At 58.7% G+C, this 27895-nt stretch overlaps 2 protein-coding genes across 6 annotated transcripts; one reads left to right on the top strand and one right to left on the bottom strand.

Annotated features, from left to right (window-relative positions):
* The first annotated feature begins 639 nt into the window (after positions 1–639).
* On the top strand, positions 640–21883 carry LRRC61 (leucine rich repeat containing 61). Of its 3 annotated transcripts, XM_045833469.1 has the most exons (6): positions 640–658; positions 6247–6604; positions 9475–9595; positions 9977–10089; positions 11974–19701; positions 20431–20593. In XM_045833469.1, exon 5 carries the CDS (start codon positions 12011–12013, stop codon positions 15173–15175), a length of 3165 nt encoding a protein of 1054 aa, XP_045689425.1. In that variant the 5' UTR covers positions 640–658; positions 6247–6604; positions 9475–9595; positions 9977–10089; positions 11974–12010; the 3' UTR covers positions 15176–19701; positions 20431–20593. The 3 variants fall into 3 exon arrangements, with proteins under 3 accessions (XP_045689425.1, XP_045689431.1, XP_045689417.1); XM_045833461.1 differs by lacking the exons at positions 640–658; positions 6247–6604 and adding an exon at positions 6636–7223; XM_045833475.1 differs by lacking the exons at positions 640–658; positions 11974–19701 and having other exon boundaries at positions 5856–6604; positions 20431–21883.
* Positions 21884–22230: 347 nt separating this feature from the next.
* On the bottom strand, positions 22231–25375 carry RARRES2 (retinoic acid receptor responder 2). 3 transcript variants are annotated; one of them, XM_045833895.1, is made up of 6 exons: positions 25261–25375; positions 24222–24418; positions 23870–23974; positions 22876–22971; positions 22542–22669; positions 22231–22357 (listed from the first exon to the last, which is right to left on the bottom strand). In XM_045833895.1, the coding sequence occupies exons 2-5, from the start codon at positions 24393–24395 to the stop codon at positions 22553–22555; spliced, it is 492 nt and encodes a 163-aa protein (XP_045689851.1). In that variant the 5' UTR covers positions 24396–24418; positions 25261–25375; the 3' UTR covers positions 22231–22357; positions 22542–22552. The 3 variants fall into 3 exon arrangements, with proteins under 3 accessions (XP_045689851.1, XP_045689862.1, XP_045689845.1); XM_045833906.1 differs by lacking the exon at positions 25261–25375 and adding an exon at positions 25042–25066; XM_045833889.1 differs by lacking the exon at positions 25261–25375 and adding an exon at positions 24777–24801.
* Between the last annotated feature and the right edge of the window lie 2520 nt (positions 25376–27895).

Genomic DNA, 27895 nt, shown 5'->3' with positions numbered 1-27895 from the left:
GGTTTGTAAGCCTGAGAGGGACATGCCCCAGTTTGATTTTTAGGTGGATCTCTGCACGGTGCATGATGGACAGGAGCCTGGTGACAGGGCCCCAGGGGACAGATGGTGAGGATGAGCGTGCAGATTGAAGGTCTACTTAAGGCCTAAGGTGACCAGTATGTTGGTCGCGGGAGAGGAGGCCCAGAGCCATGGACCCTGGAGAAGACTGGCCACACGTGTAAGCTAAGCTGTACACACATGGAGTGGCCAGCAGAGGGCAGCACCTGCACGCAGCATGGAAACCTCCAGAGACCAGTTCTTGCCACCAGGGAAGCATATTACAGGTCCTGTGGCCTTAGTGGCCTTAGTGACCTTAGAGCGTGGCTGTTCTTGAGGAGCATGGGCAGTTCCACAGCCTGGATGAAATGTCCTTCAGGAACATGTAACAACAGCAGCAACCGCGGCTGCTGCTTACTGGGCAGTTAGCAGGGAGGTGCCAGGCACCGCCTGCGGCAGCCGAAGGGCAGAGAGCCACAACACCTGGCCAGCTTGGTGCTCCGATGCCGGCTTCCCTACAGCCTTCTCTGACCTTCCCCACCTCAGCGTCCTGATGGATCTGGCATGTCCCCATCTGCAACAGGGACGCCCGCCAGCCCGGATTCTCAGTGGCGAGGGGAACGTACGTACAGGTTATGCCACAGCGTCGCCCTCCTCGATGAAGCCCCTGACCAAGGCCCCATGATGAATTTCGGATCAGAAATAGGATCCTTGATAACAGTGGGGCTGCGGAGGGGGGTGAAATCTGTGGGGGTGGTTACCGTCGCTCCGATGATGACCTCTGTGTGCTGGGAGCGACCTTTGCTTATAAACCTCGGGGTTTCCAGGAAGGAAGTCAGTGGACAACCCCCCCCCCCCCCGCGGTTTTGCTTGACTTGTGACACCAGCAAAGTGAGGGCAGATGACCAAAGTCTACCCTCACAGCCCAGGCTGTGAGTTAACAAACCTGCATGAGAATCACTAGGAACAAAACAAACCCATGGAATGCTGGGACCAGGTTGATTAGGACAGAATCTCCTCCAGGGCAGGGTGGGGGTAGGGTGGGGGTAGGGTGGGGTGGGGTGGGGGTGGGGTAGGGAGTGGAGCAAGACTCTCAGGCTGTGCCTAAGCACCCTGGGGCGAGGGCGGGGGGTGGTGGTGGTTTTTAGGAACACTGCCCAGGGACCAGCCTTCTGGCTCAGGCAGTGGCGTTTCCCAGGGTGGAGCATGGCCCACCTGTACTAGAATTACCTGGGCTGCTGGAAAATGCAGATTCCTAGCGCCCACTCCAGATCCTGTGGACTAGAATGTCACAGCCTGGACTCGAGATTTTGCATTTAAGCACGTTTCCCAAGGGTTCCTGTGCTGTTTAAAACCCCCCAGCCAGGGTTTCCCAGCCTCGGCACTACTGACCGTCGGGGCTGGAAGATTTCTTCGTGGGGGGCCAGGGGCGCTGTCCTGTGCATCGCAGGATATTTGGCAGCGCCCTGAACTCTACCCACCAGGTGCGTGTGGGATCATTCTCCCTGCTCCCAGCTGTGACAACCATTTAGGTCCCTGGCCATTGAAAAATGTTCCCTGGTGGGCCAAGTCCCCCCAGTATGGGGAATTGCAACTCTAGATTTGACCCCTTGGTTGCTAAAAACTTTTATCAGTTTATCATCCCAGAGGCCCCGCAACAGAGGTTGGGAAGCCCCGGTGAAAACTCGCATCCTGCGTGCCAGGTGTCCTGTGTGCCTTTCCCAGCAGGCCTGGAGCTTCCGACCTGGACCGCGCCATGGGGAGACGGGAGCACCCCAGGTTTAGGGGATTGCTGGCTGTCTGAATGGTCTCTAATCCCAGCACCAGCTGGTCCAGCAAGCAGCTGGAGGCTCATTGGAGGCTGAGTGAGGGAGGGAGCGCTGGTGTCCCACCTAGCAGGGTAGAACCTTGAGCTTGCCCTATAGGTATCTTCCCTGAAAGGGGCAGGTGGATATGGTTGGGATGGATATTCTCAGAAATCCACAGAACCACCCCCAACCCCCTCAGCTCCCTGCCTACCCTCAGGATCAAGGGCCACAATGGCAGCAAACTTCTCCCCACTGAACAGGCCAGCCTTCTGCCTCCTTGACAAAGACCTGGCAGGCATGAGGAGTGGGCACGAAGATGGTGGGTTTCTTTTCTTTTTTAAAAGGTTTAACTTTTTATTTTAGAGAAGGGAAAGGAGTAAGCAAGAAAGGAAGAGAAACATTAATATGTGGTTGCCTCTCAGGTGCCCCCTGTTAGGGACCTGGCCCACAACCTAAGCATGTGCTCCAACTGGGAATTGAACCAGCGACCCTTTGGTTTGCAGGCCGGCACTCAATCCACTGAGCCTCACCAGCCAGGGTAGATGGTGGATTTCTCTACCTGCCTATTCTCTGCCTCAGGCAACGGGGGGTGCTGGGCCCCAAAGGGCCACTGAAGAGCCTGCAACCTTGATCCATTGCAATACCAGGTGCAACAGCCGCGCTCTCGATCCACAGCCATTGATTCGGCAAACATAGTTCTCTTTTTTCTTTCTGCCCAGGTCATATTTGTCTTTTTTGTCTCTCTCCCCGATCATTCCCCTTGTCAGAGCAGCTCGGCTCAGCCTCGCGGTTGGGAGTGCAGACTTGAGAACTGGGCTGCCTGGCTTCAAGTTTCAGCACCACTGACGAGCAGCTGAGTGAAAGTTACTTAGTCTTTCTGAGCTTCAGTTTTACTGCGGAGTTGGTATAAAATAATAATAATAATAATAATGTGGGCCTTATAGATGTTGGAATATGAGCTGAGAGAATGGACTCAATTGCCTGGCTTGCCAATAAATGCCTGCTATTGATCACATTCCTTTTGCATAGTAACTCTTCAGCTGCATGCTCCATTTTGTTCTGCCAGGATCTGGGCCGTCCTTTGCCTCTTCTCGTCCCCATCACCACGCCTGTCCAGCTTGCTAAAAAGGAAGACCACCACCCTGAGTGCTTTGATATTTGCAACAGGACCTGGGGACTAAGGGCCATGGAAAACGCCTGGGGCCTATTTATGTATCTGTACTCCCATCCAGTGTCAGACGTTCCTAACGTAATCAGCAGTAAAAACACTAAGCTTTGGGGTGGGGGGGCTGGGAGCAGGAAGAAGAGGGGATGGGTACTAGAGTAGGTCTGCTGGTCCCAAAGTTCTCCGGGTAAAGTAAACACGAAAAAATTTTGAAATTGCACTTTGGGCAGGGTTGTGCATTCCTGCGAAATACAATTCAGAGGGTACAAATGAGTCGACAGTGAAAAGCCTCCTCTCGGACCCCTCAGCGGGCCCGCTCCTTCCCGGAGTTGCCGTTGCCGTCCTTGTCTGTCTTCCCAGGGAAGTGCTGGGTGCGTGGAAGCAAACGCACTACCGGCCGTTTCTCCAAGAAGACGCCACCATCCTTACCATGTATGTGCCCAACCACAGTGCCGCAAAATATGTGAGGAAAAAACTGCAAAGAGAAATAATCGCCTGCATAGTTGGAGACTTTGACATTCCTCCATCAGAAACAGGAGCAAGCACATATATTCTCATACATGTATTTCAGTCAACAAATGCTAATTATTCTTACATACACTTATATAGAGGTGTGTTCTTTTTAAAACCACATAAAACCTGCACTGCTCTTTACCTTGTTTTTTTTTTTTGTACCGAATGTTATATCTTGAAAAATCAGTTCATACCAGTACATTGAGTTTATTATTCATAATATTATTGTGCCCTGTGGATTACCATGATTTTTATTTATTTATTTATTTATTTATTTTTAGAGAGGGAAGGGAAGGAGAGCAAGAGAGCAAGAGAGAGAGAGAGAGAGACAGAGAGAGAGAGAGGAGAGAAACATCAATGTGCGGTTGCTGGGGGCCGTGGCCTGCAACCTAGGCATGTGCCCTGACTGGGAATCAAACCTGCGATGCCTGGTTCACAGCTCACGCTCAATCCACTGAGCTACGCCAGCCAGGGCGGATTACCGTGATTTTTAAAAAATACTCTGGGCTTGTTTTTATCTCTCTTATTGCATTCCATTAATCCAGTCTTTAATATAGTGCTTCAAGTGCAGTAGCTTCACATACATTTTACATACATACAGGATTTGTTCCTGCCTACCTGTAACCATTACTACTCTATGTTCGAATTTTCTAAGTTATTCTTGCTTGTTTATTATTCCTTCTGAACTTCTACCCAGAAAAAGCTCGTTAGAGTTGTTATTGGAATTTAATTAAAGTTGTATATTATTTTAGAGATAACTAATATCTTTAAGATACTAAGTCTTCCTAACCCTGAACATAATATGCCTTTTTATTTGTTCAGGTATTCTTTTTGTAGTCCTTAGTGATGTTTAAAGGTTTACATTTTTTTACGTTGATTTTGTACAATTCTTGTAAAGCTTTTCCCATGATGTTTAATCTTTTTTTTAAATTTTATTTTAATCATTGTTCAAGTACAGTTTTCTCCCACTTACTCCCATTCCAGCCCACCCACCCAACCCTCCCCTCTTCCCCCCCATTACCCCCCACCCCTAGTTTTTGTCCATGTGTCCTCCAAATTTGTTCCTGTAAACCCTACCCATTCCCCCCCTGAAATTCCCTCTTCTCTCCTCTGTGGTCACTGTCAGTCTGTCCCCTATTTCAGTGTCTTTGGTTATATTTTGCTTGTTTCTTTGTTTTGTTGTTTAGGTTCCTGTTAAAGGTGAGATCATATGGTATTTGTCTTTCACTGCCTGGCTTGTTTCGCTAAGCATAATGCTCTCCAGCTCCATCCACGCTGTTGCAAAGGGTAGGAGCTCCTTCTTTCTTTCTGCTGCATAGAATTCCATTGTGTAAATGTACCATAGTTTTTTGATCCAGTCATTTACTGATGGGCATCTAGGTTGCTTCCAGCACTTGGATATTGTAAATTGTGCTGCTATGAACATCGGGGTGCATAGGTTCTTTTGTATTGGTGTTTCAGTGTTCTTAGGATATAGTCCTAGTAGTGGAATCGCAGGGTCAAAAGGCAGATCCATTTTTACTTTTCTGAGGAAGTTCCATACTGCTTTCCATAGTGGTTGTACCAGTCTGCAGTCCCACCGACAGTGTAGTAGGGACCCCTTTTCTCCACAACCTCTCCAACACTTGTTGTTTGTTGCTTTGTTTATGATGGCCATTCTGACTGGTGTGAAGTGGTATCTCATTGTGGTTTTAATCTGCATCTCTCTGATAGCTAGTGATATTGAACATCGTTCCATGTGTCTTTGGATTTTCTGTATGTCCTCCTTGGAGAAATGTCTGTTCAAGTCCTTTGCCCATTGTTTAATTGGATTCCTTGTCTTTTTAGAGTGGAGTCATGTGAGTTCTTTATATATTTTGGAGATTAAACCCTTGTCTGAGATATCATTGGCAAATATGTTTTCCCATGCAGTTGGTTCTCTTTTAATTTTGATACTGTTTTCTTTAGCTGTGCAAAAGCTTTTTATTTTGATGAGGTCCCATTTGTTTATTCTTTCCTTTATGTTCCTTGCTCTAGGAGACAAGTCAGTAAAAAAGTTTCTGTGTGAAATATCTGAGATTTTCCTACCTACGTTCTCTTCTAGGACTTTAATGGTGTCATGGTTTATATTTAACCTTGAATAGGTTAAATATAACCCAAAAATAGATCCACCTTGAATCTATTTTTGTATAAGGTATAAGTTGGTGCTTGAGTTTCATTTTTTTGCACGTAGCTGTCCAGTTCTCCCAACACCATTTGTTGAAGAGGCTATTTTTATTCCACTTTATGTTGCTGCTTCCTTTGTCAAATATTAATTGACTGTAATAATCTTTTTTATTTCTAGGAAAATGTAAGCTTTCTCCCTCCCTTTATATTTCTAAATGGTGGTTGTTTGCATATGTAGAGGATTTTGATTTCTATATATTAATACTAATCCCAGCCACTTTACTGAATTTTCTTCTTTTACAATGTTTTTTTTTCTTGTTTATTACTTGTGTCTCCTAGTTTTGCAGTGAAATCACCTCTTGGATCTAGAATGCCTCTGGGTTAGCAGTAGGAAGAGACCGGCTCTGAGTCCACTATATGGGGACCCCTATGTATCACTCCAACTTGAAAATCGTCTGCGGCTACTCCTCTCATCTCCTTTAACACGCTGTGCAACTACGTCTGTGTCCTCGTCTGTGTAATGGAGATTTAAAATAACGTTGACAAAGTATGACATCTTTATGTATACTTTCATTGCAGGACTTTTAGTTTTAGCTCAAGGTGATGAATTGGACCCGGAGTCGACTTGCTTGAGGCAGGGGAGGCGCGCTGGAAAGAGACGGAAACCACAGACCACCCCTGGAAACAGCAGGAAGCTCAGTGTAGCCTGTGAGACGCGAGTCGGGCCCAGGCGCGACCAACGTCGGAGGGAGGCACTCTCCGCTCAGCCCAGGGGGCGTGGCCCCTTTTGGCACTCTGGATGTTTCAGTGCGGGGAGGTGCCGCAGCGCCCAGTGGACACGCTCACGGACATCTACGAACGTCCGATCCGCGGGGCGTCACCGAGCAGTGGAAACGGATCCCCGGAAACACCCTGAGTCAGTTTGCTGGAATGCCGGGTGAGTCCTTCAGCCAGGAGACCCCCGACAAGAGGATTCACTTCTGCCTGCACATGCGCATGAGCCCCGGGTCGCTCTCGGGCAGAGCTGCTCACGGTGCAGAGCCCGACTTGGAAGGAGCCCGGGGACCGGTTAGAGGAGGAGGAGGACTAGACCGCCGTCGGCCAGGAGCGCGCGTGACTGTGTTCCTCAGGGCCATACCACACTAACTAGCAGTAGTTAACTACATACACAGCAGTAGAAACCCAGGTTAGGGGGGGGGGCCGCACCACTTCCGGCGAGGAAGCGGTGCGACCCCACCACTTCCGGCCGCAGCCGCCCGCACTGGCGCGGCCGTTAGCTGAGAAAAGAGCCCACCGCGGGCGAAGGTGCTGGGGGGGCGCGGTCACTCCCGGAAGTAGCCCCCAGCGTGCCCCGGAAGCTGAAGCCCCTCTAGCTCTGCCGGGCCATTCCCATTCCAGTGGCTTTCACCGCGGTGTAGGGGAGGGAGGGCGGGCGCGTGCGGGCGGCAGCTCCTCACTGCGGGATCCGGCTGCGTCGGGACGTGCGCCCGGCTCCACGGCTTCACCAGCCCGGTCTCCGCGGGGCGGCTGGCCACGTCCCGAACCCCTGGCCTGAGGTAAGCCCGGGGCGGGGCGCCGGGGTCCCACTTCACCGAGCGACGCTGGGGCGAGGCGGGGTGGGGGGAACGGGCGGAGGCAGCTTGCCCAGACCTGCCCGGCTCTCCTGCTGGGCGGCCCAGGCCACCCCCTCCGAGGCTGGCCTCCCTTTTCCGGTGGCTGAAACTCGCCGGGTGAGGCCAGAGAGTCCAGGACAGCAGCCCGTAACCCTCACTCACGCTGTCACTATTTATCAGTAACTCAGTCTTTAACGGGCCTGAGGGTGGGTACCGTCGTCCCTCTGGTGCCGTCGAGGAAACCGAAGCGCCCTAGAGCACGCACAGTCACAGCTGGTGGCCGTAGACCGACCCAGACGGGCTCTGGGCTTCATCCTCCCAAAGGATTCCGCTTCCAGCTGGTGGCTGGCGTGTCGTTGAAAACGGATCTCGTTTTATGTCACTCTTGCCTGATGCGAAATCTGATGATGCGCGATTATGACTTAAAACAACTTTCTGAGGATTTGCACGGAGCCAAAGGTGCATGCGGGACAGACCCGCAAAATACACAGTGGCTTCTCCTGTCTGCCGCCCGCACACACGTCCCATCCTTTTCCGCACCACCTGCCTCCAGGTGCGCGGCGGGGCGGGGAGGAGAGGCGGAGGTCTCTAGGGCCCGGTACGCGCTTTGAAATCCCCTGGGGCCGGGGCATAGACACACGCCTCTCCCCCGGTGGAGGAGCTGACAGGAGCCGGGGTGGCGGGGGGCGTGCCGTGGGACTGGGCCGAGTGAAAGCTCAGGGAAAGTTCCAGTATATTTACCAGATGCCCACGATGGGTTGGGCTCTGCAGTGGGCGCTGGCGTGCATCGGGAGGCACCAGAGAAAAGGAAAAGTGGCCCCTTTCCTCCTGGCCGCGCACGTGGCAACAGGCCCCTGGGCGCCGTCAGGAGAGTCTCTGACCCGCGGAGCCTCCCGCTACACCCGGCCAGCCGACCGCAGGCTGGCCCGCGGGTCGTTGCTTCTAGGGGACGTGGCTTCCCCTTGGGCACCTAGGCTCCCGAGCCTACCCACACTCAAGGACTTGTGGCCATGCCACCGCAGCCGGCCTTCCGTCCTGGCTCTGCCAGAAGAGGTGGGTTCTTGCCTCCAGGGAGAACCGCCCAGCACTGGTGCTCGGTGTCCCGGCCCTCGGGAAGCTCCTGCTGGCGTTCTCCCTGTCTCCTCTCTTCCCACGCACTGCTTCTCTGTTCGGAGACAAGACGCCCCTGAGCCTTTTCCCTCCCGTCCCAAAGCCCCACCCTCCCTTCCCACCTTCCCCTGAGGTTGCAGGTTTACCTGCCTCCCCCTTCTTCATCCGCTGACGTGAACTTGGACCCCGCCTGTCCTTTCTGGGAAAACTTCTTGGCTTTCCTAACATCACTTCATGTTTTTCTGCCTCCCTCCTTTGCTCGTCAGCCGTCTTTGAAGTCAGCTCACCCTCCGCCCGCCCCGCAGTGTTGGTGTTGCCTGGGCAGCCGCCCTCCACCTCCCTCCACTCTTCTCCCTCGGGCATTTCCCCTCAGTTTCAAGGACACTTCTACATGGGGCCGTGCCTGTGGCTCCGACTTCTATCCCCCGACCCATGTGTCTGTCACGTCTGAAGATTTGTCACAGAACCTTAAAGTCAACATCTCTTCCTCTTCCTCCACAACTCAGCTCCTGCAGAACCTGCCTCCTGAGTAGCCCTTCGAACTGCCCCTCCGCTCCCGTCCCCGTGCTGTTACCTGCTCCGGCCCTCCTCACCTCCTGCTTCTCGGGTCGTGCCTGCCAGCCGGGCCCCACGCAGCGCCCTTCTCACGGCCGCGCGGTGCAGCCTGCGAGTCTCCGTCTTGTAGTCGTCCCCAGATGGGCGTTTGTCAGCTGTTTTGAGAAATACCACAGTAGCTTCTTGCTGATGAAGTTTGGGGATTTGTGGATGGTTTTCTCTTTTAAATTTTACACATATATATATATTTAAATCTTCCCCTGAGGATGTTTATTGACTTTTAAAAGAGGGAAAGGCAAGGAGAGATAAAGATAAAGATAAAGATCGATGTGAGGGAGGAGCAATGGTAGGTTACCTCCTACAGGCACCCTGACCGAGGATCAAACCTGCACCCCAGGTGTGCGCCCTGACGGAGTATCAAACCTGCAGCCTGTTGGTGCAAGGACGATGCCCCAACCAGCTGGGCTGCCCGGCCATGGCTCTGTTTTGTGTTTTATATCCATTGAAAGTCGTCACTGGCTCTCCACAGCACCAGCCTCGCGGCCACCCTGATGTGCTTCACTGGGAGAGAAGGGTGATCGCTGTCAGAGCCCGCGACCGTGCAAGGTGCCAGACCCATCCGGGCGGTCTGTCGGGAGTCTCGGCCTCTGGTAAGTGACCCCGTACAAGACAGAAACCGAACTCGACTGTCATAGACACAATTGACCTGGAGGTCAGCCTGAGGCCCAGCGTCCACGGTGCCTCCTGCTGCCTGCCTCGCTCCCGTGCCGTAAGCTCGTTGCCAGGGGTCTTCTCGTCCTGAGCCCTGAGTGCTGGCCGGGCGGTTACTCTCTGTGCGCATCCCTAGGGCACAACGCTGACTCATGGCAGGTACTTGATGAGTTTTTCTTAACTGGTCAAATAGCTCAAGAGTACCTGCACAGTACAGACATACTGAGGGGACACAGCTAATGGGGGGACAGAACAGGACTGGTGTGACCCAGGCCGCAGCCCTAACACCCAGTTTCTTCCCTTTTCTCCACCATCGTCAGTGAGGGCAGGCTGCTTCTGTAGACCTGGTGCCGGCTCTGGTCTCCCGCTCCGCCACTGACTGGCACGTCACCACTCCGGGTTTCTGTTTCTCGGCCATAAAGTGAGCACTGAGGTGAGTCCCTTCTAGTTCTGATCCCGCAGAGCACTTCTTCTGGGGCCAGGACAGCGTCTTGCGTTTCGATTCTGTCTTTATTCAGTCCCTCTACAGCGTGGTGGTGACTGGCTGAGTTCTTGCCACATGGCTGTGGGGTCGTTGCCTCTCGGGCCTGCCGAGGACCTCCCCCCGGAAGGACCCCGTCAGTGTCGTGCTGCCCGCACTCCTCCCTGGGCAGAGTCTCCCGTGAGCCTCCTCGGGGGGCTTTCACCTCCGGGGCAGCCCTGCCGGCCCTGGTGGTCATCCTTGACATTCAATGCCGCTCAGTGTCAGAGAGCATACTGGTTTCAGTTTACCATCTTGTTTAGCCAACATCTTGTTCTGGTCTGCAGAGAGGAAGGCTGCTCCCTTCCCGACGTCTAGGTGGGATTCCTAAGCCTTCTTCCTTGGAGCCTTCTGTTTCCTAAGGAAACACATCCGGGGTCACTGGGCCCTTTCATTTTCTTCTCTCTGTGCACTTCTCTTACTTCTTTAAGCCTCTTTTCTTGTGAGACTCCTGAATTTGACCTAATTTCCAGGAAACTGAATGAACTAAGGGTTGTGCCTAGGTCAGGGATCTGAGCATCTGGGCGAACAGAGGTCCATTTGAGTTGGCTGTAGGAAGAACAGGGGAGCCAGAGAGAGGCCAGGCAGCGGCGGGGTGTAAGCGCAGTCCCAGCTGGGGAGAAGGTGCAGCTGTCCTGGGAGGTGGTGTAGAATGAGAGGAGAGATTACGAAGGAACCCCAAGGAATGCCATTAAGGGACAGGCAGAGGAGAAAGGACCAGGCAGATTGGAGAGGAGGCACAAATGCAAGGAAAACCAAGAAAATGTGCTGTCCTGGGGCCACAGGGAAATAGCCTTCCAAACGGAGGCCATGGGCAGATGCTTCAGGTGTGGCCCAAAACTCCACTGGGGTCTCTGGGGCCTTGGCAAGAGCGGCAACTGGGAGGGCCGGGAGCCAGAGCTGGAGAGGAGAGGGTTTTGAGGGGCGTGGGGGATGACAAAGTGTGACCGGCCCTCCAGGAGCGTCTGTGGCAGAGAGGAGAATGAAGGGACGCTGTGGGGCCGGAGTCACTGGCAGCAGGAGCTGCCCCATCCTGTACTCTATGCTGGAGGCTGACTTCTGGAGAAGGAAAGTCTAAGGGTCTGAGCCAGGCCTCTGACCCAGGAAGCCTCAGGCTGCATCACTTCTGCACACTGAGCTATGTGACCTGTTCCTGGCGCCCCGCGGTGTGCCAGGTACAGCCAGGTGTTCTGGATGCAGGCCGGCAGGCTCTGCCCCCTCCTGGCTTGTGCTTATAGTGTCTAGCGCCTGCGGGCCTTCCAGAGTAAACCTGCCTGATTCTTTGGTGAGGTCAGTCCCCTCCCTGGGGTCTCCTAGCCTTGTGCCTGTTCTTTCACACCTTCACCGCCGCTCTGGTGCTACCTGTCCGAGTGACACTTAAGTCACGTCTGTCCCTCCTGCCAGTCTGGAAGCCGCATGCATGCATGCATGGGCCTTGCCCGCTGTATACTCTATCCACCACTCAGAAGAACTGCCAAGTGTGAACTAGGTTCTCAATAAACACTGAGAGGAAAAAGAGAAACACCTGTCAATTTGGCAAAGAAGGCGGACACAGAAGCGCTAACGTGTGCAGGGCCGTGGGGAAATCTGCTGAGGGCCGCTCCTTTGGTCTGGGGGTTGAATGGCAACCTCGCCAAGGAGGGCTTGAGAGTTTTGTCTTGGGACAGTTTCATGGAGACTCTCTGCTCCTTTTGTCCTCTACTGTCTTCTTTCCCCTCTGGGCCTCTCCTTCCCCCTCAGCGTACCCCAAAGTCAAGTAGGGCAGCTGAGAGCCACTCTTTTTATCTTGCTTTGCAGCCTGGGCCCATCTTCTCGTTGCCCCAAGTTCCCAAGCATGTCGGAAGTAGAAAAAATCAAAAAGCTCCCCAAGAGACATGCACCCTCAGGAGCTGTCTCCCTCATGACCAGACCCCAGAGTCCAGCTGCCACAGTGACTTCTCCTGCCTCCAACTTCCATACCAGAGCTACCAGTACTTCTTGTGGACATGGCAGGGGTGCCCAGGGAGACCTGCCAGAGACTGAGGTCAAAGTTGAGTTTGTAAATGTAGAGGAGACGGCCAGCAGTGGCCACAGGATCACACCCTCTGGCTCCCAAAAGGCGAGTGAGAGGGATCTGCTCCCTCGAAGGAAGAGACCCCGCCTCCTCCCCAGGGGCTCTTCCATCCCCTCACCTGACCAAGTTTTCCTGGAGGAGAAGGAGCAAGGTGCCCTGGGCCTACGCGTCTGTAGCAGGAAGAGAAGAGCCTGCTCCCAGTGGAGGCCTGGTTTTTACTCAGCTGCCTCCCGTGCGAAGAGCCAGGCCAGCCCGGGGCAGAACAAGCCGAAGGGAGACTCTGAGCCATGTGTCCTGAAGTCCGTGCTGGGTCAGGAGCCCTCTGTGCAGCCTAAGAAGAAGGTGTCCAAGCAGAAGGCACGTGGACCGAGAGGGGTGAGGTCGCGAGCAGGAAAGAAGTCGAGAGACCCAGCGCTCAGCCCTGGCCTGGCCCCCCCCACCCCAGTGCCGGTGCAGGCAACCAGTCTGGACGGGTCAGGAGTGGGCCAGCCTAGTGAGAGTGAGGAGACCAGGCAGGCTGACGTCCTCATAGCCTCTCTGGACAGAGAGATGCGACGCCTCAAGAAGTGGAAGAAGAGGCATTCGCTTCCTCGTGGGGGAGAGAAGTCATCCCTGCTGAGCTCCCAGAAGCCACCGGGCCTGAAGAAGCGGGTCAGAACTGTAAAAGAGACCAAGGGCTGGGCTTCTCGAGGGTGTCCCCCGGGCCCTCAGGACACCACGGGTCAGACGCTCACACTGGACGTCAGACAGTTCTTTGCCACCGACCGTGAGAACATGTGCCACGTCTCCTGCACTCTGTGCCACGCCAGCATCAAGCATGGGCCGGGGAGGGTAAGAAGGCCAGTTACAGCCGGCTCGGGAAGGGCAGGGGCAGGGGCAGTGGGGACACATAGGCGCCTGTCTGCAGGTGCCCCCAGCCTTGTCCAGGGAGGCATCTCGTCTTCAGGACACTGCCCGAGTGACTTGCCATCAGAAGATAATGACAAGCAGTTTGCCCCGGCTAGAGGTGAGCGGCTGTTCCTGGCTCCACCACCTCTGCCTACGCCCATCAGATATGGACCCACTGCTCCCCCAGTGGCTGTCATGGGGGATCAAGAGGCCCTGTATGCTCTCAGCCAACCCCGCTCCCAGGCCTGGAACTGGAGCATTGCGGAGTTACTGTGCAGCTTGGCGTTGCCACTCTCCTTCCTTTCGTCCCCGCCCTTCAGAAGGTTTATGGCCCAGGTTGACCCTGACTACTGTCTGCCGCCTCCAACTGCCTTTTCCGATGAAGCCTTGCCTCTGCTCCGCGAGCTGGTGGGCGAGCAGGTACGCCAGGAAATGCAGCAGGCTGAGGGCAGCCGCGTCCACCTCACCATGTCCACGGCAACCCAGGACGTAGTCATGCAGGACTACGTGGCCGTTACCGCCCACTGGGGGGTGATACAGCGCGGTAGCTGGCAGGTGGTATCAGGGAGCCCGAGGAAGCAAGCAGTGCTCTGGGTCCGAGGCCTGCCCCCGGAGAGCACTGCGGAGGACAGGCAGCGGGAGCTGCGGGAGCAGGTCAGACTGTGGCTAGGCCATGGCTCTCTGCGACCCGGCTTCCTGGTGTCGAGCGGCTGCCCCGCCCTGGAGCCCACAGTGACGATGGAGGGCTACACCCACATCCCTTGCTTTGCCCACTGCCTCAACTCTGTAGTGGGGAACTTTCTGTGTCACCATCACAGTGTCCAGGTCATCCTGAGCACAGCCAGGGCCATCTGCAGCCATTTCCAAGGCTCTGCGGAGGCCCGGCGGCTCCTCGTGCAGCTGCAGCGGCGGTGCGGCCTCCCAACCCATCAGCCCTTCTGGGAGCTCTCAGACCACTGGGTCTCTGCCTACCACCTGATGGAGTGGCTGGTGGAGCAGCAGCAGCCGCTGCGGGAGTATGAAGCGAAGCACCAGCTGGGGAAGGCTGGCATGGGCCTCTCAGCCATGTTTTGGAGCCTGACGAACAGCCTGGTCATGCTCCTGCGACCCTTCCACATGGTGGTCCAGGAGGCGAGCGCACCGCAGGCCTCTTTAAGCCAGGTGCTGCCGCAGCTGCGCTACCTGCACATCTTCTTGGAGCAGGTTCCCGCACACTTTGAGGAGCAGGGCAGCGGGGAGGCGGGTGCAGCCGTCCGGCTGGCCAGGGGCTTGGCCCTGCAGCTCTCCACAGACTGCCAGCTCAGCGAGCTTTTCCACCACGAGGAGTTCGTGCTTGCAACTCTGTTGGACCCCCGCTTCAAGGGCCAGCTCGAGGCCATCCTGCCCGTGGGGGCCGACATTGACCACTGGATGCAAGTTCTCGTTTACAAGGTGAAGGAGATTATGGTGTCCGAATACTCTTTGCCTCCCTCACCCTTCCTACAGAGCCCCAAGGCTGTGAGTGCGGACACCACCCAGGGTGGCAGAATAGCCAGGGGCCCCAGGGCTAAGAGGAGGAGCCACAAGGACCCCGTGCAGAGAGGCAGCAGCCCTGGGTGTTCGCTGCTAGGCCAGGGGGAGAAGAGCTTGCTGGAGCAGCTGGAGAGTATAGGGCTGGTGGCGTCCCAGAGGAGCGGAGCCTCGCTCTCCACTGAGAACCACCTGGCCACGGTCATCGTCAGGAAGTACCTACGTGAGAACAAGCCAGTTGGTGCCCGGGAGGACCCCCTGGCGTACTGGGAGAAGAGGCGGGCAGTCTGGCCAGCCCTGGCAAGACTGGCCACCATCTATCTGTCCTGTCCCGCTACCAGTGCCTCTTCTGGGAGTGTCTTGGCCTCCCTGGATAGCCCCACCATCGTGGAGAACAGCTCCCCTCTCCCAGTGGAAACAGTTGAGCATCTCCTCTTCTTGAAGACCAACCTGGAAAATTTCCCCAACTACACCTCCTCCCCCCTCACACGCCCCGGTGGAGGCATGGCCGAGGGGGGGCAGACCAGGGAGCCTGGCCCTCGGGTCTGATGCCCTCACAGTCTTCCTGGAGGAACTTTGCCGTAGGTGACAGGAGAGAGCAGAGTGTTGCACCTGGGGTATCAGACAGGCGGCGGCCAGAATCTTAGACCTTTTGGGGAAGAATGGGGACAGTTTCTCAACTCTTACAGACTGCCTTACTTTTTTTCAGGGAGGTGGCATTTTCCATCTACCCATTGCTTTATTTTTTTAAAATGTTTTTGAATGTTTTTTTTAATTGGTTTTAGAGAGAGAAACATTGATTTGTTGTTCTACTTATTCATGCATTCATTGGTTGCTTCTTGCATGTGTAGTAACTGGGCACCGAACCTGTCACCTTGGCGTCATGGGACAATGCTCCTAAAAACTGGGCTGCCTGGCCTTAATTTATCTCCAGCACTGCTTGCATAGAAAAGGTTTATTTTGCCCCTAAGTGACCGTGAGTTGTACCATAAAGTTTTATAAGCAGTAACACTCTTCTGAAATGTTGGTGGGCATTAATTAAGGGCCCTACATGCAGCCTGTCCATGTGCGTCAAGGTGCCCTTAGAGGTCTGCTTTCTCCTGGGACGGGGACAGGAGGAGGCATGGCTGCCGGCACGTACACTCGGTGGGGTGTATACTCAGCCACCTGCAACTTGGGTGAGCTGTGAAAGCCCTTTCTGAAATTGTTTTCACTGTGGAAAGAGAAACCCTAAGCTAGAGGAGCCATTTCAAGAGGATGTGTGTGCACGTGTACCTGGGTACACGTCAGTCTCCTTAGGGTCTGTGGTTCTCTGTGGGTCCCGGTCCCGGGGTGGCCGGAGAACTCTGGATTGATAGGACTGCCCAGCTAGCGAGGGAGAGTGACGCTGAGATACGTGGTCTTCGGACCGTTCTTGTCTCTAGTTTGTTTCCAGGCTGCTGGAGGCTTGGGGTTCCTTCCTTTCCACGGCAATAGCAGTCTTGGAAAGAGCTCCCACACTCCCCCAGGCTCTCGGTGGCTGAGGATGCGTTCCACCTGCATCACCCACACCTCCCCTCCTCCCCGGCTGCTTTCAAAGGGCAGATCCCCATCTGGAAGCAAGAAAGGCTGCGTCTCAGACTGACTGGTAACTGATCACCAGAGTTCCTGTAGCACAGAGCGCACGGGGTCCAGGGCTGGTGACTCCAGGTGGGAGAAGGCCTTTGCACCCACAGGACCTGAATCTGGCTCTCCTGAGGGGCTGGGTCACCGTGACAGGCGGCTCTGAGGGAGAAAGTAGGTGGAGGCTGGGTCAGCCCCTCAAGGCCTGACTTGCACTTTGGCTGTTGGGGTGAACCTGGAGGCCTGTCCCCACCACATCTCCTGGAGGGGTTGTCAGTCATGTGTCACTAAGACTGATTCACTGCAGGACATTTGGAAGTTAATGAGAACGTCAGGAAACAGGAATAACCATAATCCTTTCATTCAGTTTCTGTGAATACATTGACATACTTCCTTTATCTTGAGATTATACCTGCTGGACAAGTTAGTGTGCTGAATTTTCTTCTTTTTTTAATTCTTAGGATGTGTTTTTACTGCTTTTAGAGGGGGGGAGGGGGGAGAGAAACATGGACGTTAGAGAGAAACCTTGATCAGTTGCCTCCTTTGCATGCTCTGGCTTGGGGTAGAACCCGCAGCCTAGGTGTGTGCTCTGACTGGGAAGGAACCCACAGCCTCCTGGTGTGTGGGGCAGGGCCCCAAACAGCCAAGCCACCTGACCTGGGCTGTGTTCTCATTTAACAGTGTAGTGACTGCATCTCCTTAAGTAAAGCTTTGTAAAGATCATATGGAATGGTTGCAGTAACATGACTCGAATTAGAGAGTCTGGCCCCAAAATGCTTAGGCCCCGTGTCCTCCCCGCCAGCTGTTGTGGGGGGGGGGCGGGGGTGTGTGCTCACAGGCTCCCCTGTGATCAGAGGTGAGGTCTGTCTGGGTGAGCAGCTGGGACTGTGCCTGTACTCCTCTCACAATCCTGAGTCAGTCAAGGGCGTTTGGGTAGTAAGGTCGGGGCATGGCCTCGGACCCAGGCTTCCTTCCTTAAATGTGTGTGTGGCTCAGCCTGTAATGAGAACCACTTGCGAGTGTCGTAAGACCCTGGGTCCTCCCAAGTTGTGATTCTGGGTCGGGTGGCGGGCAGGAGTGTGATGTGCGTTGGTTACCCGAGGCTGCTCTCCAGAGACGTGCTGTCCTGTGCTGTCTGGCGTCAGTGACCTGGCTGTGGTGGTCTCGGGGAGGGGGAGGCTGGAATGGAGGGGCAGTGGGGTGGGAGCAGTGTGGGGGGGTGAAGGAGGCTGAGACAGAAGCATAGCAGGCGGAAGCGTGGGGACAGCAATGGTTCTCAGTTGGGGGGGGCACTTTTGTCCCCAGAGGACATACGCAATGTCTGGAGACTTGCTGGTCGTCACAGCTTGTGGGCAGAAATGGATGCTGCTCAACCCCCTGCGACGCACAGCACAGCCCCCGCAGCAGAGGCTCACCCGGCCCCGAGTGCCAGTGGCCCAGGACTGAAGAGCCCTGCTCTAGGCTGGGGCCTGGAGCGCATGGGGCGGAAGAAAGGCCCCCAGTCCACTGACGCGGCCAGGTGGCTGTCCACTGCGGCTGTTGGGGGCCGAACCGTCCCTGCCCTGCACTGAGCCCTGTCCGGGCTGACTCCTGGGCATCGTTTCCTGGCCCATTTCCCACGTAGATGGGCCGACACAGCAAGTGCTGACGGCACAGGGCAGGTGGGCCCTGCCCAGCCCCGAGTGTCGAGGGTGTCCGAGCCGTGGTCTCATCTGTGTGACCAGGACCCTTGGGGCAGACGGATGCGTCGGGCCTAGAGCCTCCTGGCTCATTCGCACAGCAGGACGAGGATGGCTCCCGCGACTCAGAGAAGCGCTGGCCTGTGGGTGAGAACGGGCCATTGCCCTCTCTCGTGGAGCCCGCCACCGGCCTGTGCCTTACGGCAGCTGGGCTTGCACGGGCAGGTGGGCCCGGGCGCCCTCAGCCCCGCCCAACCTGCCTGGGCGAGGGGTGCGGGTCTGCGGTGACATGGGCCTGGAACGGCAGAGGTCAGCATTCGTGTAACTGTCGGCGGGGGGCGCGGGGCCTGGGAGCTCGCAAGGCCGGTCTCGGCCTGAGCGTGCTATTTCCGCTCTGCCGCTCCCCCAGGCGACAGCATGCATTCCTCCCAGCTCTCTCTCCGGGCGGGCGGCAGCGCACCGTTCTCCCCACCTCTCCGCTCTGCTCTGCCTGCGCCCTCAACCTTTCCCGCCCTGCGCAGCCAGCACGTCCATCTAAGCAGCCCCCCAGTTCCTTGGGACGTCGTGCCCTCACCCTCGTGGGCCCCTGCGGCCCTCGCTCCCCCCGAGGTTACCCCTGAGCCCGGCGGGGCGTTGGAACGCAGTCTCGGTCTTGAAAGTCACGGTCTCCCTCCCTCTGGCTGCTCAGCCTTGTCCGTGTTCTGCCTCACGAAGGCTGCTTTTCTCCTGACTCCTACCCTTGGCCTCTCCACTGTGCGCCGCTCAGATAGGGGCAGCGGGGAGGATGTGCATGTTCCCGCAGGGAGGCCTCCAAGTCATGGAGGGGGCCTTTGTCCCCTGAGAGGCTGGCCTGCTGGGCCACACACTCGCACCAGGCACCTCCGCAGATCATGCCTGGGTCCCTTCAGCCTAGAGCATCAGCCGTCTCCTGTGCCTGATGCCCCATGGCCACCTTAAACCGGAGGTCTCTGCCCCCCAGGCTGTCCCACCTGTGTCCCAAGTGTTTGAGATGGGAGCCCCATGTCCCCACATGTTGTGCTAGGTCCCCCCCTTCACGTCGCTCCACGCTTATAGGGGTCCTTGTCTTGCTAGTGCCTTCTTGGCAGGTGTCTAGTGCCCCTAGGTGCCCACCCTCTGGGCCAGGGCAGTTTTCACCAGATGCACGGGCGGTGGCCTCACTCCTGCTCACCAACCCCAGCATGCCCCGTTTGCAGTGCGCGAACCAGACTTCTTAGCAGGTGCCTCCAGTCCCTTTTGGAAAGAAATGAGGTCAAAATGAGAACTTGCTGGAGTGTTGCAGGCCAGAAGGGGGCTAGAGAGAAATGAAGGGACCCAGTTCTTAGAGATGGGGGTGTCAGCCTGGTCTCCTTGGAGAGGGAGGAATACAGAGTGGCCTTGGTCACAGAAATGCAGACTCGGGACCGTGGACACTCTGGAGTCCCAGCTTTTGTCCACAGGAGTGAACGGTCCCATAGTTCTTTGCAGCGTCACCCCGCCTGGCCTGAGCCCGGCCAGAGCCTGCAGAGTTGGGAAGCTGCCACTGGGAACAGAGGTCCCTTCTGGTTTTCCTCTCTGCTGGATCCTTGACCCCTCTGTGGGTGGCAGTGTCCCTCCCCTAGGCTGCCTCCCTCCCGCTTGTCTGCACTGATGCCTGCGCTCCTGCAGCCCCACAGCCGCCGGGGACTTGAAAGGCCCTCCCCTACCTTTCTGGAGCCCCTCCCTGAGGGCGGCCCCCACCTCTCCAGCCCCTGTGCTTTCTCTGGAAATGAGGTCATGTTTGCAGCTGGAACAGTGGTGGGTGCTGTTGTGTTGACAGCAGGGGACAGACCTAGTTGGGACAGGGCTGGGGAGGGGAGTCGGCCGGCCCGAGGTGCTGCCTCTGAACCTCAGGCTTCCCTGTCCTCTCCTGCCTCCAGCCTCAGGTTCCTCGTCTGGGACCGAAGGCTGGTCCTCTAAGGACCAGAGGTTACAAAGGCTCGCATGACCTGGGAACCATTTTGAATTTTACTGGAACATTTTTTAAATTGTGTCAACATTTTTGAGGGAGTGAAGCCAGGCCCAGGGGTCCCTGTTTGTGGCAGCTACATATGCGAGGCTCCTGGTGAGGGGGGTGGGGGGGTGTGGGGACCCGTTACCTACCCAGAAATATATTTAAATGGGTAAAAAAAATCCTCAAAACTAATAAGGAGAGATCCTGAGTGGTTATGGAAAAAAGAAGAGTGTGGGTTTCTGCCCCAGGGCAGAGCTGGAAAATGGGAGGATTGGGAACACGGGGCCAGGACGCTGACCAGCAGGGCACGGAGCTGAGGAGGTGGGTCCTCGGGTGGGGGCTGGGCCCTGCGCACCTCCCTCGGGGGGTCTGTTGTGCTCCCGCAGCTGGGCCTGGGGTCCTCAGGTCTTGCTGGGCCACGGGGGTTTCTGGCCCTGGTGGTGGGGGCTGGGTGGCACTTCGTGCCGTTGCCTGCTTCAGGGTCGCAGAGGTGTGTAGGAGAGGCCTGCTTACTGTTCCACCGTCTCTCCTAGGGAGCTGCTGGCCCCTGCGCAGGGGCGGCGGACACGGGCACTGGCACTGGCGCGAGGTCAGGGCTGCTAGTGCCTTTTCTGGGTCGGACGGCCGGCTGACCCCAGTGGCGCCCGTGTCCCTGTGACAGACTGTCGAGGCCCAGGCCACCTGGACCGCCCTTGTCTCATGGAGCCCCAGGGCGAGAAGCCCGGAGAGGCCGCCGGGCCCCCACGCGTCACGCCCCAGCTGCTCAAGTCTTGCTCAGGGGAGTTTGCCCTGGAGTCCATCCTGCTGCTGAGGCTGCGCGGCTTGGGGCTGGCGGACCTGGGCTGCCTGGGCGAGTGCCTGGGCCTCGAGTGGCTGGACCTGTCGGGCAACGCGCTCACCCATCTGGGCCCCCTGGCCTCCTTGAGCCAGCTGGCCGTCCTCAACGTCGCCGACAACCAGCTGACGGGGCTGGAGCCGCTGGCTGCCTGCGAGAACCTGCAGAGCCTCAATGCCTCTGGCAACCTGCTGGCCACGCCTAGCCAGCTGCAGTGTCTGGCCGGGCTGCGGGGCCTCGAGTGCCTTCGGCTCCGGGACCCTCTGGCCCGGCTCAGCAACCCGCTCTGTGCCAGCCCCTCCTACCCGGCCGTGGTCCGAGAGCTGCTGCCGGGCCTGAAGGTCGTCGACGGCGAGCGTGTGACCGGGCGCGGCAGTGAGTTCTACCAGCTGTGCCGGGACCTGGACCGCTCTCTGCCGCCCGGCCCCGGCCCCGGCCCCGGCCCCGGCCCCGGCCCCGGCCCCGCCGAGGCCCAGCCCTGGGTGCGGCCGGGGTACTGGGAGTCCCAGCCGCCCCGCAGCAGCTCCATCCTGGAGGAGGCCTGCCGGCAGTTCCAGGACACCCTGCGGGAGTGCCGTGCCCTGGACCGCCAGGCCGAGGACAGCCTGTCCCAGGCCCAGCAGGCGCTCGGCTCTGCGGGCACGGCCTCGTCCTTTGTCTTCTGAGCGTGCCCGTGGCCTGGGACCGCCTGGCGCATGGCGTGGGGCCGGCTCAGTGTGGCCTCGCTGCCCACATCTCCCCTCCTTCCCTGCGCTCATCTTCACGGCCACGTCACGCTGGTCACTGTCCCTGCGCACTGGGCCAGCCACTTACCCCTTTCCCTAAGGGCGGCCCCTCCCTCCCACTCCTGCCTCAAGACGGTTCTGCTGTGTTCTGCAGGGACGCGCCTCCCCGGCGCCTCCCCGGGCAGGCGCGGGGCCTCCTCGAGCAGTGGCGCCGTGTGAGGCTGCCCTGCCGCCTGCGCCGTGGGCCTGGCCACGGGGCCCCAGGCCTTCGCCTGCCACTCCTGGCGCTCGGGCCTGAGACTTAGTGGGAGAGAGCTGCTGCTTCCCCAGGGTAAAGGTGGCAGAAGCAGGGGCGGCCTGCTTCCCGTCCCAGTGGTCCCAGAAGGGGACGTGAGCGGTGGTGCATGGAGCATGGGGGCTGGTCCCCCCCCCCCCCCGGCCCCGGCCTGCCTGCCCAAACAACCGTCTGCCCGGCCTCCAGGCCTGTATCTCCCTGGAGCCTTCCTTGCCCACCTTCACCCATGCTAATGCCTAATAAAGGTTTCTGCCTTAATTTGCATCATCGTCTGTCATTTCATATGGGCATGAGCTCTGAAGGCAAGACGGGGTCCCCGCCACCTCTGGTCCCTCCTGCAGGAAGGAGGAGCACGCGCAAGGGCCCCTGTCCCCATCCTGGGTGTCCTGCTGCCCCGGAGCTTTGCCATCTCCTGCAGGAGTTCCCCAGCCTTCCCTCCCTCGTGGCCCCACCAGTCAGCGGAGGGGAGGAGAGAGCATGGTTCTGAGAGCAGTTTATTAGCTCAGGTCAGGGGTCAGGGGTCGCCCTCCCCAGGCGCACGCAGGGAGGCAGGGCTGGCTTTCGCTCGCTACCTCCCACCGCCGTCCAGAAAGCAGGGTGAAGCGCTGGAGGAGAGGACAAAGACAAGGTTTGGGTGTGAGGGGGCTGTTCTGGTTCTGGTCCCAGCTTTCTCCCGGGCTCCCAGGTCCCTGCCCTCACTCCGGCAGTCCAGCACCGGCCGTGTCTTCCTCCCGGACCCCGCCCAGGGCTGCCCCAGTGCCACTGTCCTCCCGCCCCCCAGCCACCTACCGGTCGGGGCCTCAGCTGGGGGGAGAGGCCTTGAGGAAGGCAAACTGCCCCGGGAAGTAGAAGCTGTGGGGGTCCTCGCCGATGTGCTCCACCCTGCTGCACTGGGCCTCCTGGTGCTCCTTGGGCTCCTGCCGGCGCCAGGCCGCTCAGCCCCTTCTCCCCCTTCCCCCTCCTCACCTTTCTCCCCGCTCTTCCCCGCTCTCCCCCCTCCGCTCCTTGTCCTTCCCCTCCTCTGCCTAGGCTCCTGCCCCTCGGCCTCCCCCACAGGCCCAGGTTCTGTTCGTCCCCCCGGCCACTTCCCAGCCTCTCCGCTGCGTCCTCTGCCCGCTCTCACCCGCTGAACCTGCGTCTCCATGGGGCAGTGGACCATGCGGCCCAGGACTTTAAACTCGTGGTCCAGCTTGACGCAGGCCAGGCATGTCCGCTTCCTCTGGGGAGAGGGGCACGGGGCCAGGAGAAGAGAGGGGTGAGGGGAGGCCTGTGGCCTCGGGAGGGTGGAGGCCGGGGACCGCAGGCTGCCTGCAGCGGAGTCTTGTCCCCTGCAGGCCCTAGAGGAAAGGGGCGAGGGTCCTGCCGGCCAGCTGGTGTCCGGCGCAGCCCGCCCTCGGGCTGGGGAGTTAGTGAAACCGCGCTGCAGTTTTCAGAACTTCAGCGAGTGTGCATGCGAGTGTGCATGCGAGTGTGCATGTGAGTGTGCAGGCAGGAGGCCTCCTCAGACGGGGGTCCCCCCGACTTCCCCCAGACCCACCCTGCTGTCTGCTAGTGCATTTATTTGCATTTTCTCTCAAGGCTGGCTTTGAGCGCAAGGATTGGGCGCAGAAGGCTGGAAGACCACGGGTGTAGCCCATGCCCCCTTGAACAGCTGCTGGAACTGAGGCCCTCGGAGAGCCTGAGAAGCCACAGCGCTGGGGCTGTGCAGTGCCGGGGCTAGAACCCCGAGGCCTGCCCCCCGGCCCGGCATCTCCCCCCTGGGGCTGGGGGTCGCCCCCAAGGTGTCGGACTACAGTCAGACCCTGTTAGGGATCAGCCTAGGTTGGGCCATCTCCACTTGGAGACTCACAGAGAGTGGAATTCAGCAGGCCTGGGGCCAGCCCCACCCACACCAGGGCCTCCGCCAGTGCCCTGACGCCCTGGGGAGGAACCTGGACCAAGGTGAACTCCGTCCCAGTGGCCCACCTCTTCCTCCCGCCGGGCCAGGCTCAGGCCACCCACACTGTCACCCCTGTGGGCTCCACAGGGGCGTCTCCAGCAAAACCCAGGTACACGTCACTGCACCCGAGCAAGCGCCCCATCATGCCCCAAGCGCCCAGCCATGCCTCTCCGCTCACCCCGATGGGCTTGACCTTGCACCCGGGCTTCTTCCAGTCCTTCTTCCAGCAGCTCGTCTGCTGGAGCTTAAATTCCAGCCTCACGAAGGTCCCCGCCGGGTAGGGCTACAAGACAGAAAGACAGAGGAAGGGCAGCAGCCAGTTGGGCAGGCAGAGCGATTCCTGGGTGTGACCTGTCCCTCCTCCCCACAGTGAAGCAGCACGGACTGCGTTGGTGGCCCGGGGGGTGGCCCTTCTCCCGAGGGCTGCGTGCGCACAGAGCCCGAGACCTCTTGCACCTGCTCCCCGGGAATGCGCTGGCCTCTTGGGGTGCGGCCCTGACCCCCTCCCTTCCACGGGTCTCGCTGCTCACCGTGTCGGTGGCGCTGTCCACACTGGTCTTCTGGAAGGCCCACTGCACGCGCGGGTGCTTGTGGAATTCCTCCAGGGCCACCTGCAGGCCCTGCTGCTGGGCCGCCGAGAGCTCCGCCCTGCCCAAGCCCACAGCGCCCAGCCCCACGGCCAGCAGGGTCAGCAGCCGCCACATGACTTCACCTCCGTCACTCGGTCCTGCAAAGCCTGCATGTGACCCTCAGCTCCTCATACCAGCTGCCGATCCCCTGGCCCTGCGCTTGGGGGCCATGCCCAGCAGAGCTCTGGACAGAGGTGGAGGGACAGGATGTGGCCTTTCGTGGAAATCCCCCTGGTATTCCCTGTCCTTCACCCCCCACACTCCCCGCTCTGCCTCCCGCTGTTCCTGGGGCCCAGCTCAGCCCGGGGTCGGGGTCGGCCCTGTCCTGGGCAGGTGCTGAGTTGGCTTTTGTCCCTGGCCGGCAGCCAGGGAAGCACTCCTGTCGCCCCCCTCCCTCCTGCCCTCCCCACCTTTGCTGGCCGTTGTCCCACCCCACGCCCTGCTGCCCCTGGAGACCCTCTTGGCTTCGCTCCCATCCCAGGGTCTGCTGGCTCCCAGGTCCACTCTAGCCGCCCCCCGGCCCCCGCCCCATAACTGCAGGGGAGAGAGCCTGGGGTGTAGAAAGGAGGCTGAATATTTCTGGAAGGATGTAAACACTCGGAGGGGCCAGAGCAGGGTGGGGACCGAGGAGGATGCTTAACCCTCTCTGTGCTGGGGCCGCCTGTTGCCATGGGCCCTACCCCTACACCAGAGAAAAGGGGGTCTCGCCTGGGCCTCGCACCCTTGGCTAGCCTCTTCGGGCAGACCCTCCTTCCCTTGACGTTCTTTCTGGGCCTCCCACACGGCCCCTCGCGTGCTGCGTGAAGCGAGGGCGCACGGATAAGCCGGCCAGTTTGGCCCTTGGGCTGGCTCCCTCTGCCTGCCCCTCTCCTCTCCACGCCCCCCCCGCCCCCAACGCTGCCCTTTGTCCAGCTGCCTGGAGCCTGCTGTCCCTCCTCACCTCTCTGGTGCCTCGGGGTCTCTGCTGGCTCCCCGCAGCAACTTCTCTGGGCTGTCAGCCTCTTCCCGGTCCCCGGCCCCCCTCGCCGCCCTCCCTCCTTTGGTTGGCCCCATCTCCTCCCACCCCCACCTCCTGGGCTCCCTCCAGCGCCCAGAGCCGCCCCAGGCTCCTCCCCACCCTGTTAGGATCCGCCTCCCGGGCAGCAGCCCCCCCCCCTCCCTTCCTGTCCTACTCTCCCGCCAACGCCTGACCCTGACCCTGACCCTGACCCTGGCTGCTGGTCCAGGCAGGGTGGGGGAGCAGGGTGTCCAGGGGGCGTGGGAAGGAGTGAGGCGAGGCTGAGGAGCCTGAGCTCCGGGAGGTCTGGGCCAGGCCTCTGCTCTCTCTTCTCCTTGGGATATGGGACAGCCCTGCCCCCACCCTGCCTCCAGGTAGGGCCTCCCCTAGCTTAGGCCCCTTGGGGTGACTCATCTCCAAGGCACTCATTTCTGGACATTCTTCCCAGAAACGCAGACATCCTCAAACAGACGAGACCCGGAGGAGTCATTCCTCCACTCTTCCGCCCCCCGCGTCCTGAAGCCACACTCGGGACAGAGGCATCTTCTTTGGAGACGACTCTGGCGTCCGCAGCCTCTCTCACCACCACGCAAGGCCAGCGCCGAGCCTGCGCGTCCCACCCTCAGTGGCCACGGAGTCAGTGGTCTCTCACGGGTGCTGGGAGCCTGGCGGGACAGTGTGGTGGAATTCCCAGGGCCCCCGGGGAGTCCGGGGGAGTGTCCGGATGTCGGTTCAGCTCCTGTACATCTGAGCGAGTCCGAAGCAGCTCTGCGATCTGCGTGCCCGTGACGAGGGTGACCACCTCTCTGCTCCCAGGCCCTGTCCTAGTGACCAGACACGGAGGATCTCCTTTGACGTCCTCCCGCAAACTCCTCCTTCCTTGTCTGCAGTGTGGGACCCGGATCCCTACCTGTGGGCTTGTCGTGAGGAGGAAACGAGGAAAATATGTGGAAAGTGGCCGCTTGTGGTCTGGGTGCCAAGTGGGGTCAGAGGCTGGGAGCCATATGAGCTTGGGGACCGTGACCGTCCCCTCCTGCCTTCATTTGGGTTATCGCCCTTCCACCAGGCAGAGCCCCTCTGGCCTCCAGCATGGCGGAGGGCCGGGAGGTTCCCCCGATGCCCCAGCCTCTTCCCTGTCTCCAGGGAGGATGGTGCCTTCCGGTCCAGGGCCTCCTCATGGTTCAGAGGGGGCGCCTCTTGCTCCCGCAGCTCAGCCCCGCCCCGGGAGGAGCCCTTTGCCGTTACCATGGCACCTTTCCCGAGGTCTTGTAAAACACGTCGTGTGTCTCATCCTCTGTTTGTTGTCTTCTCTCCCATCTTCTTTCTCCTTGTGGTCTGAAGCCTCTCATTCTGTTCACTGTCGTTTTAGTGGAGTTTTGGAAGGAGGTGGGGATAACCACGTTGTAACCGGACACAGGTCCGGCTGCCCGCCCCTTCGAAAGCCAGTGCCCGAGAGGCAGGTGCTGATGCGAAGGGAAGTGGTTTACTCAGGTGCCGGCCCCCTGGGACGTGGCGCACTCTCGCCCCAGAGCCCCTCTCCGCCTCTCCATCCTGGCTAGTCTGCATAGGGAACTGCGGGAAGGGGGAGCCAGGGAATTTCTGGTGACCAGCAGTTTCTCGGCCCCGCTCCCCGTGGTTTCAGTGTCATCTTCTGCGCGTGTCACCGTGCAGCTCCACGGCTCCCTCGCAGTTTCACTGCTGGCATCCGGGAGCGGGACGTGCGGGCAGCGCCTCTGCTGCTCCGACACCAGTCGGCGACGCCTGTCCGACTTCCTGCGGTCGGGCCGCTCCCTGGTGGAGCGGCAGGTGCAGCAGCAGCTGCAACCGCTGACGTCGTCGGGAAAGCGCTCGTAAGGAGACTTGTAACACGGGAGTCTCTGACGAGTCCGTTGGCGCAGCCTGTTCCGCAGCTGCCGCCTGGTGAGCACAGGACGTTCACTTCAGCCACTGCCACAACGTGGCGAACACATGTGGGCGCTCACCTGGGTTTAGCCAGAATCCGTGAGCTACCGAGAAAGAAGGCTTCGTATGTTGAAGCCGAACCCCCAGTGCCTCCAAATGCGACTGTTTTGGGAGCGATGGACTCAGAAGAGGCGATTCAGGGAAAATGAGGTCCCAGGGAGGGTTCCCAACCCAGCATGACCGGTGGCCTTGTAAGAAGGGATCTGGACACAGAGCGGTCACAGGGGGAACTCCACCCACGGCGAGCCAGGGAGAGCGGCCTCAGAGAGCCAACCCCACTGACACCTTCGTCTCGAATTCAGGTTTCCGGAACCGTCAGAGAATAAATTCCCGTTGTTGGAGCCACCCTGTGTGTGCTCCTTTGCAGCGGCAGCCCTGGCGAATGTACGCACGCACTCGAAGCCTTTCCCAACGCCTGGAGCGCTGCCCTCAACCCGACTGTTTGAAAAGCTAGGTCTTTGCCCGCGTGACACAATAATCAGGTGCTTTGCGGGCAGAAGAACAAGGTTAAGTTAAAGTGACGAACACTAAGCCCCAACCACCTGGCCTTACTGAGAGAGTGAACATATAAATTGTATCATTTGTCTTCAAAAAAGCGAAGAAATCTGGATGCCAT

Source organism: Phyllostomus hastatus, unplaced genomic scaffold (assembly GCF_019186645.2).
Source record: "Phyllostomus hastatus isolate PE091 unplaced genomic scaffold, TTU_PhHast_1.1 phas_contig_1021, whole genome shotgun sequence".
In the NCBI taxonomy this organism is placed as follows: Eukaryota; Metazoa; Chordata; class Mammalia; order Chiroptera; family Phyllostomidae; genus Phyllostomus; species Phyllostomus hastatus.
This window is presented reverse-complemented; position numbering and strand designations above follow the sequence as displayed.

Excerpts from the sequence above, each read along its gene's own strand:
- LRRC61 (XM_045833469.1), top strand. The coding sequence starts at position 12,011 with ATGTCGGAAGTAGAAAAAATCAAAAAGCTCCCCAAGAGACATGCACCC.
- RARRES2 (XM_045833895.1), bottom strand. The coding sequence starts at position 24,395 with ATGTGGCGGCTGCTGACCCTGCTGGCCGTGGGGCTGGGCGCTGTGGGC. Across the intron at positions 23,975-24,221 it reads TGGACAGCGCCACCGACACG|CCCTACCCGGCGGGGACCTT; the intron begins GTGAGCAGCGAG and ends TCTGTCTTGTAG. Across the intron at positions 22,972-23,869 it reads GCAAGGTCAAGCCCATCGGG|AGGAAGCGGACATGCCTGGC; the intron begins GTGAGCGGAGAG and ends CCCTCTCCCCAG.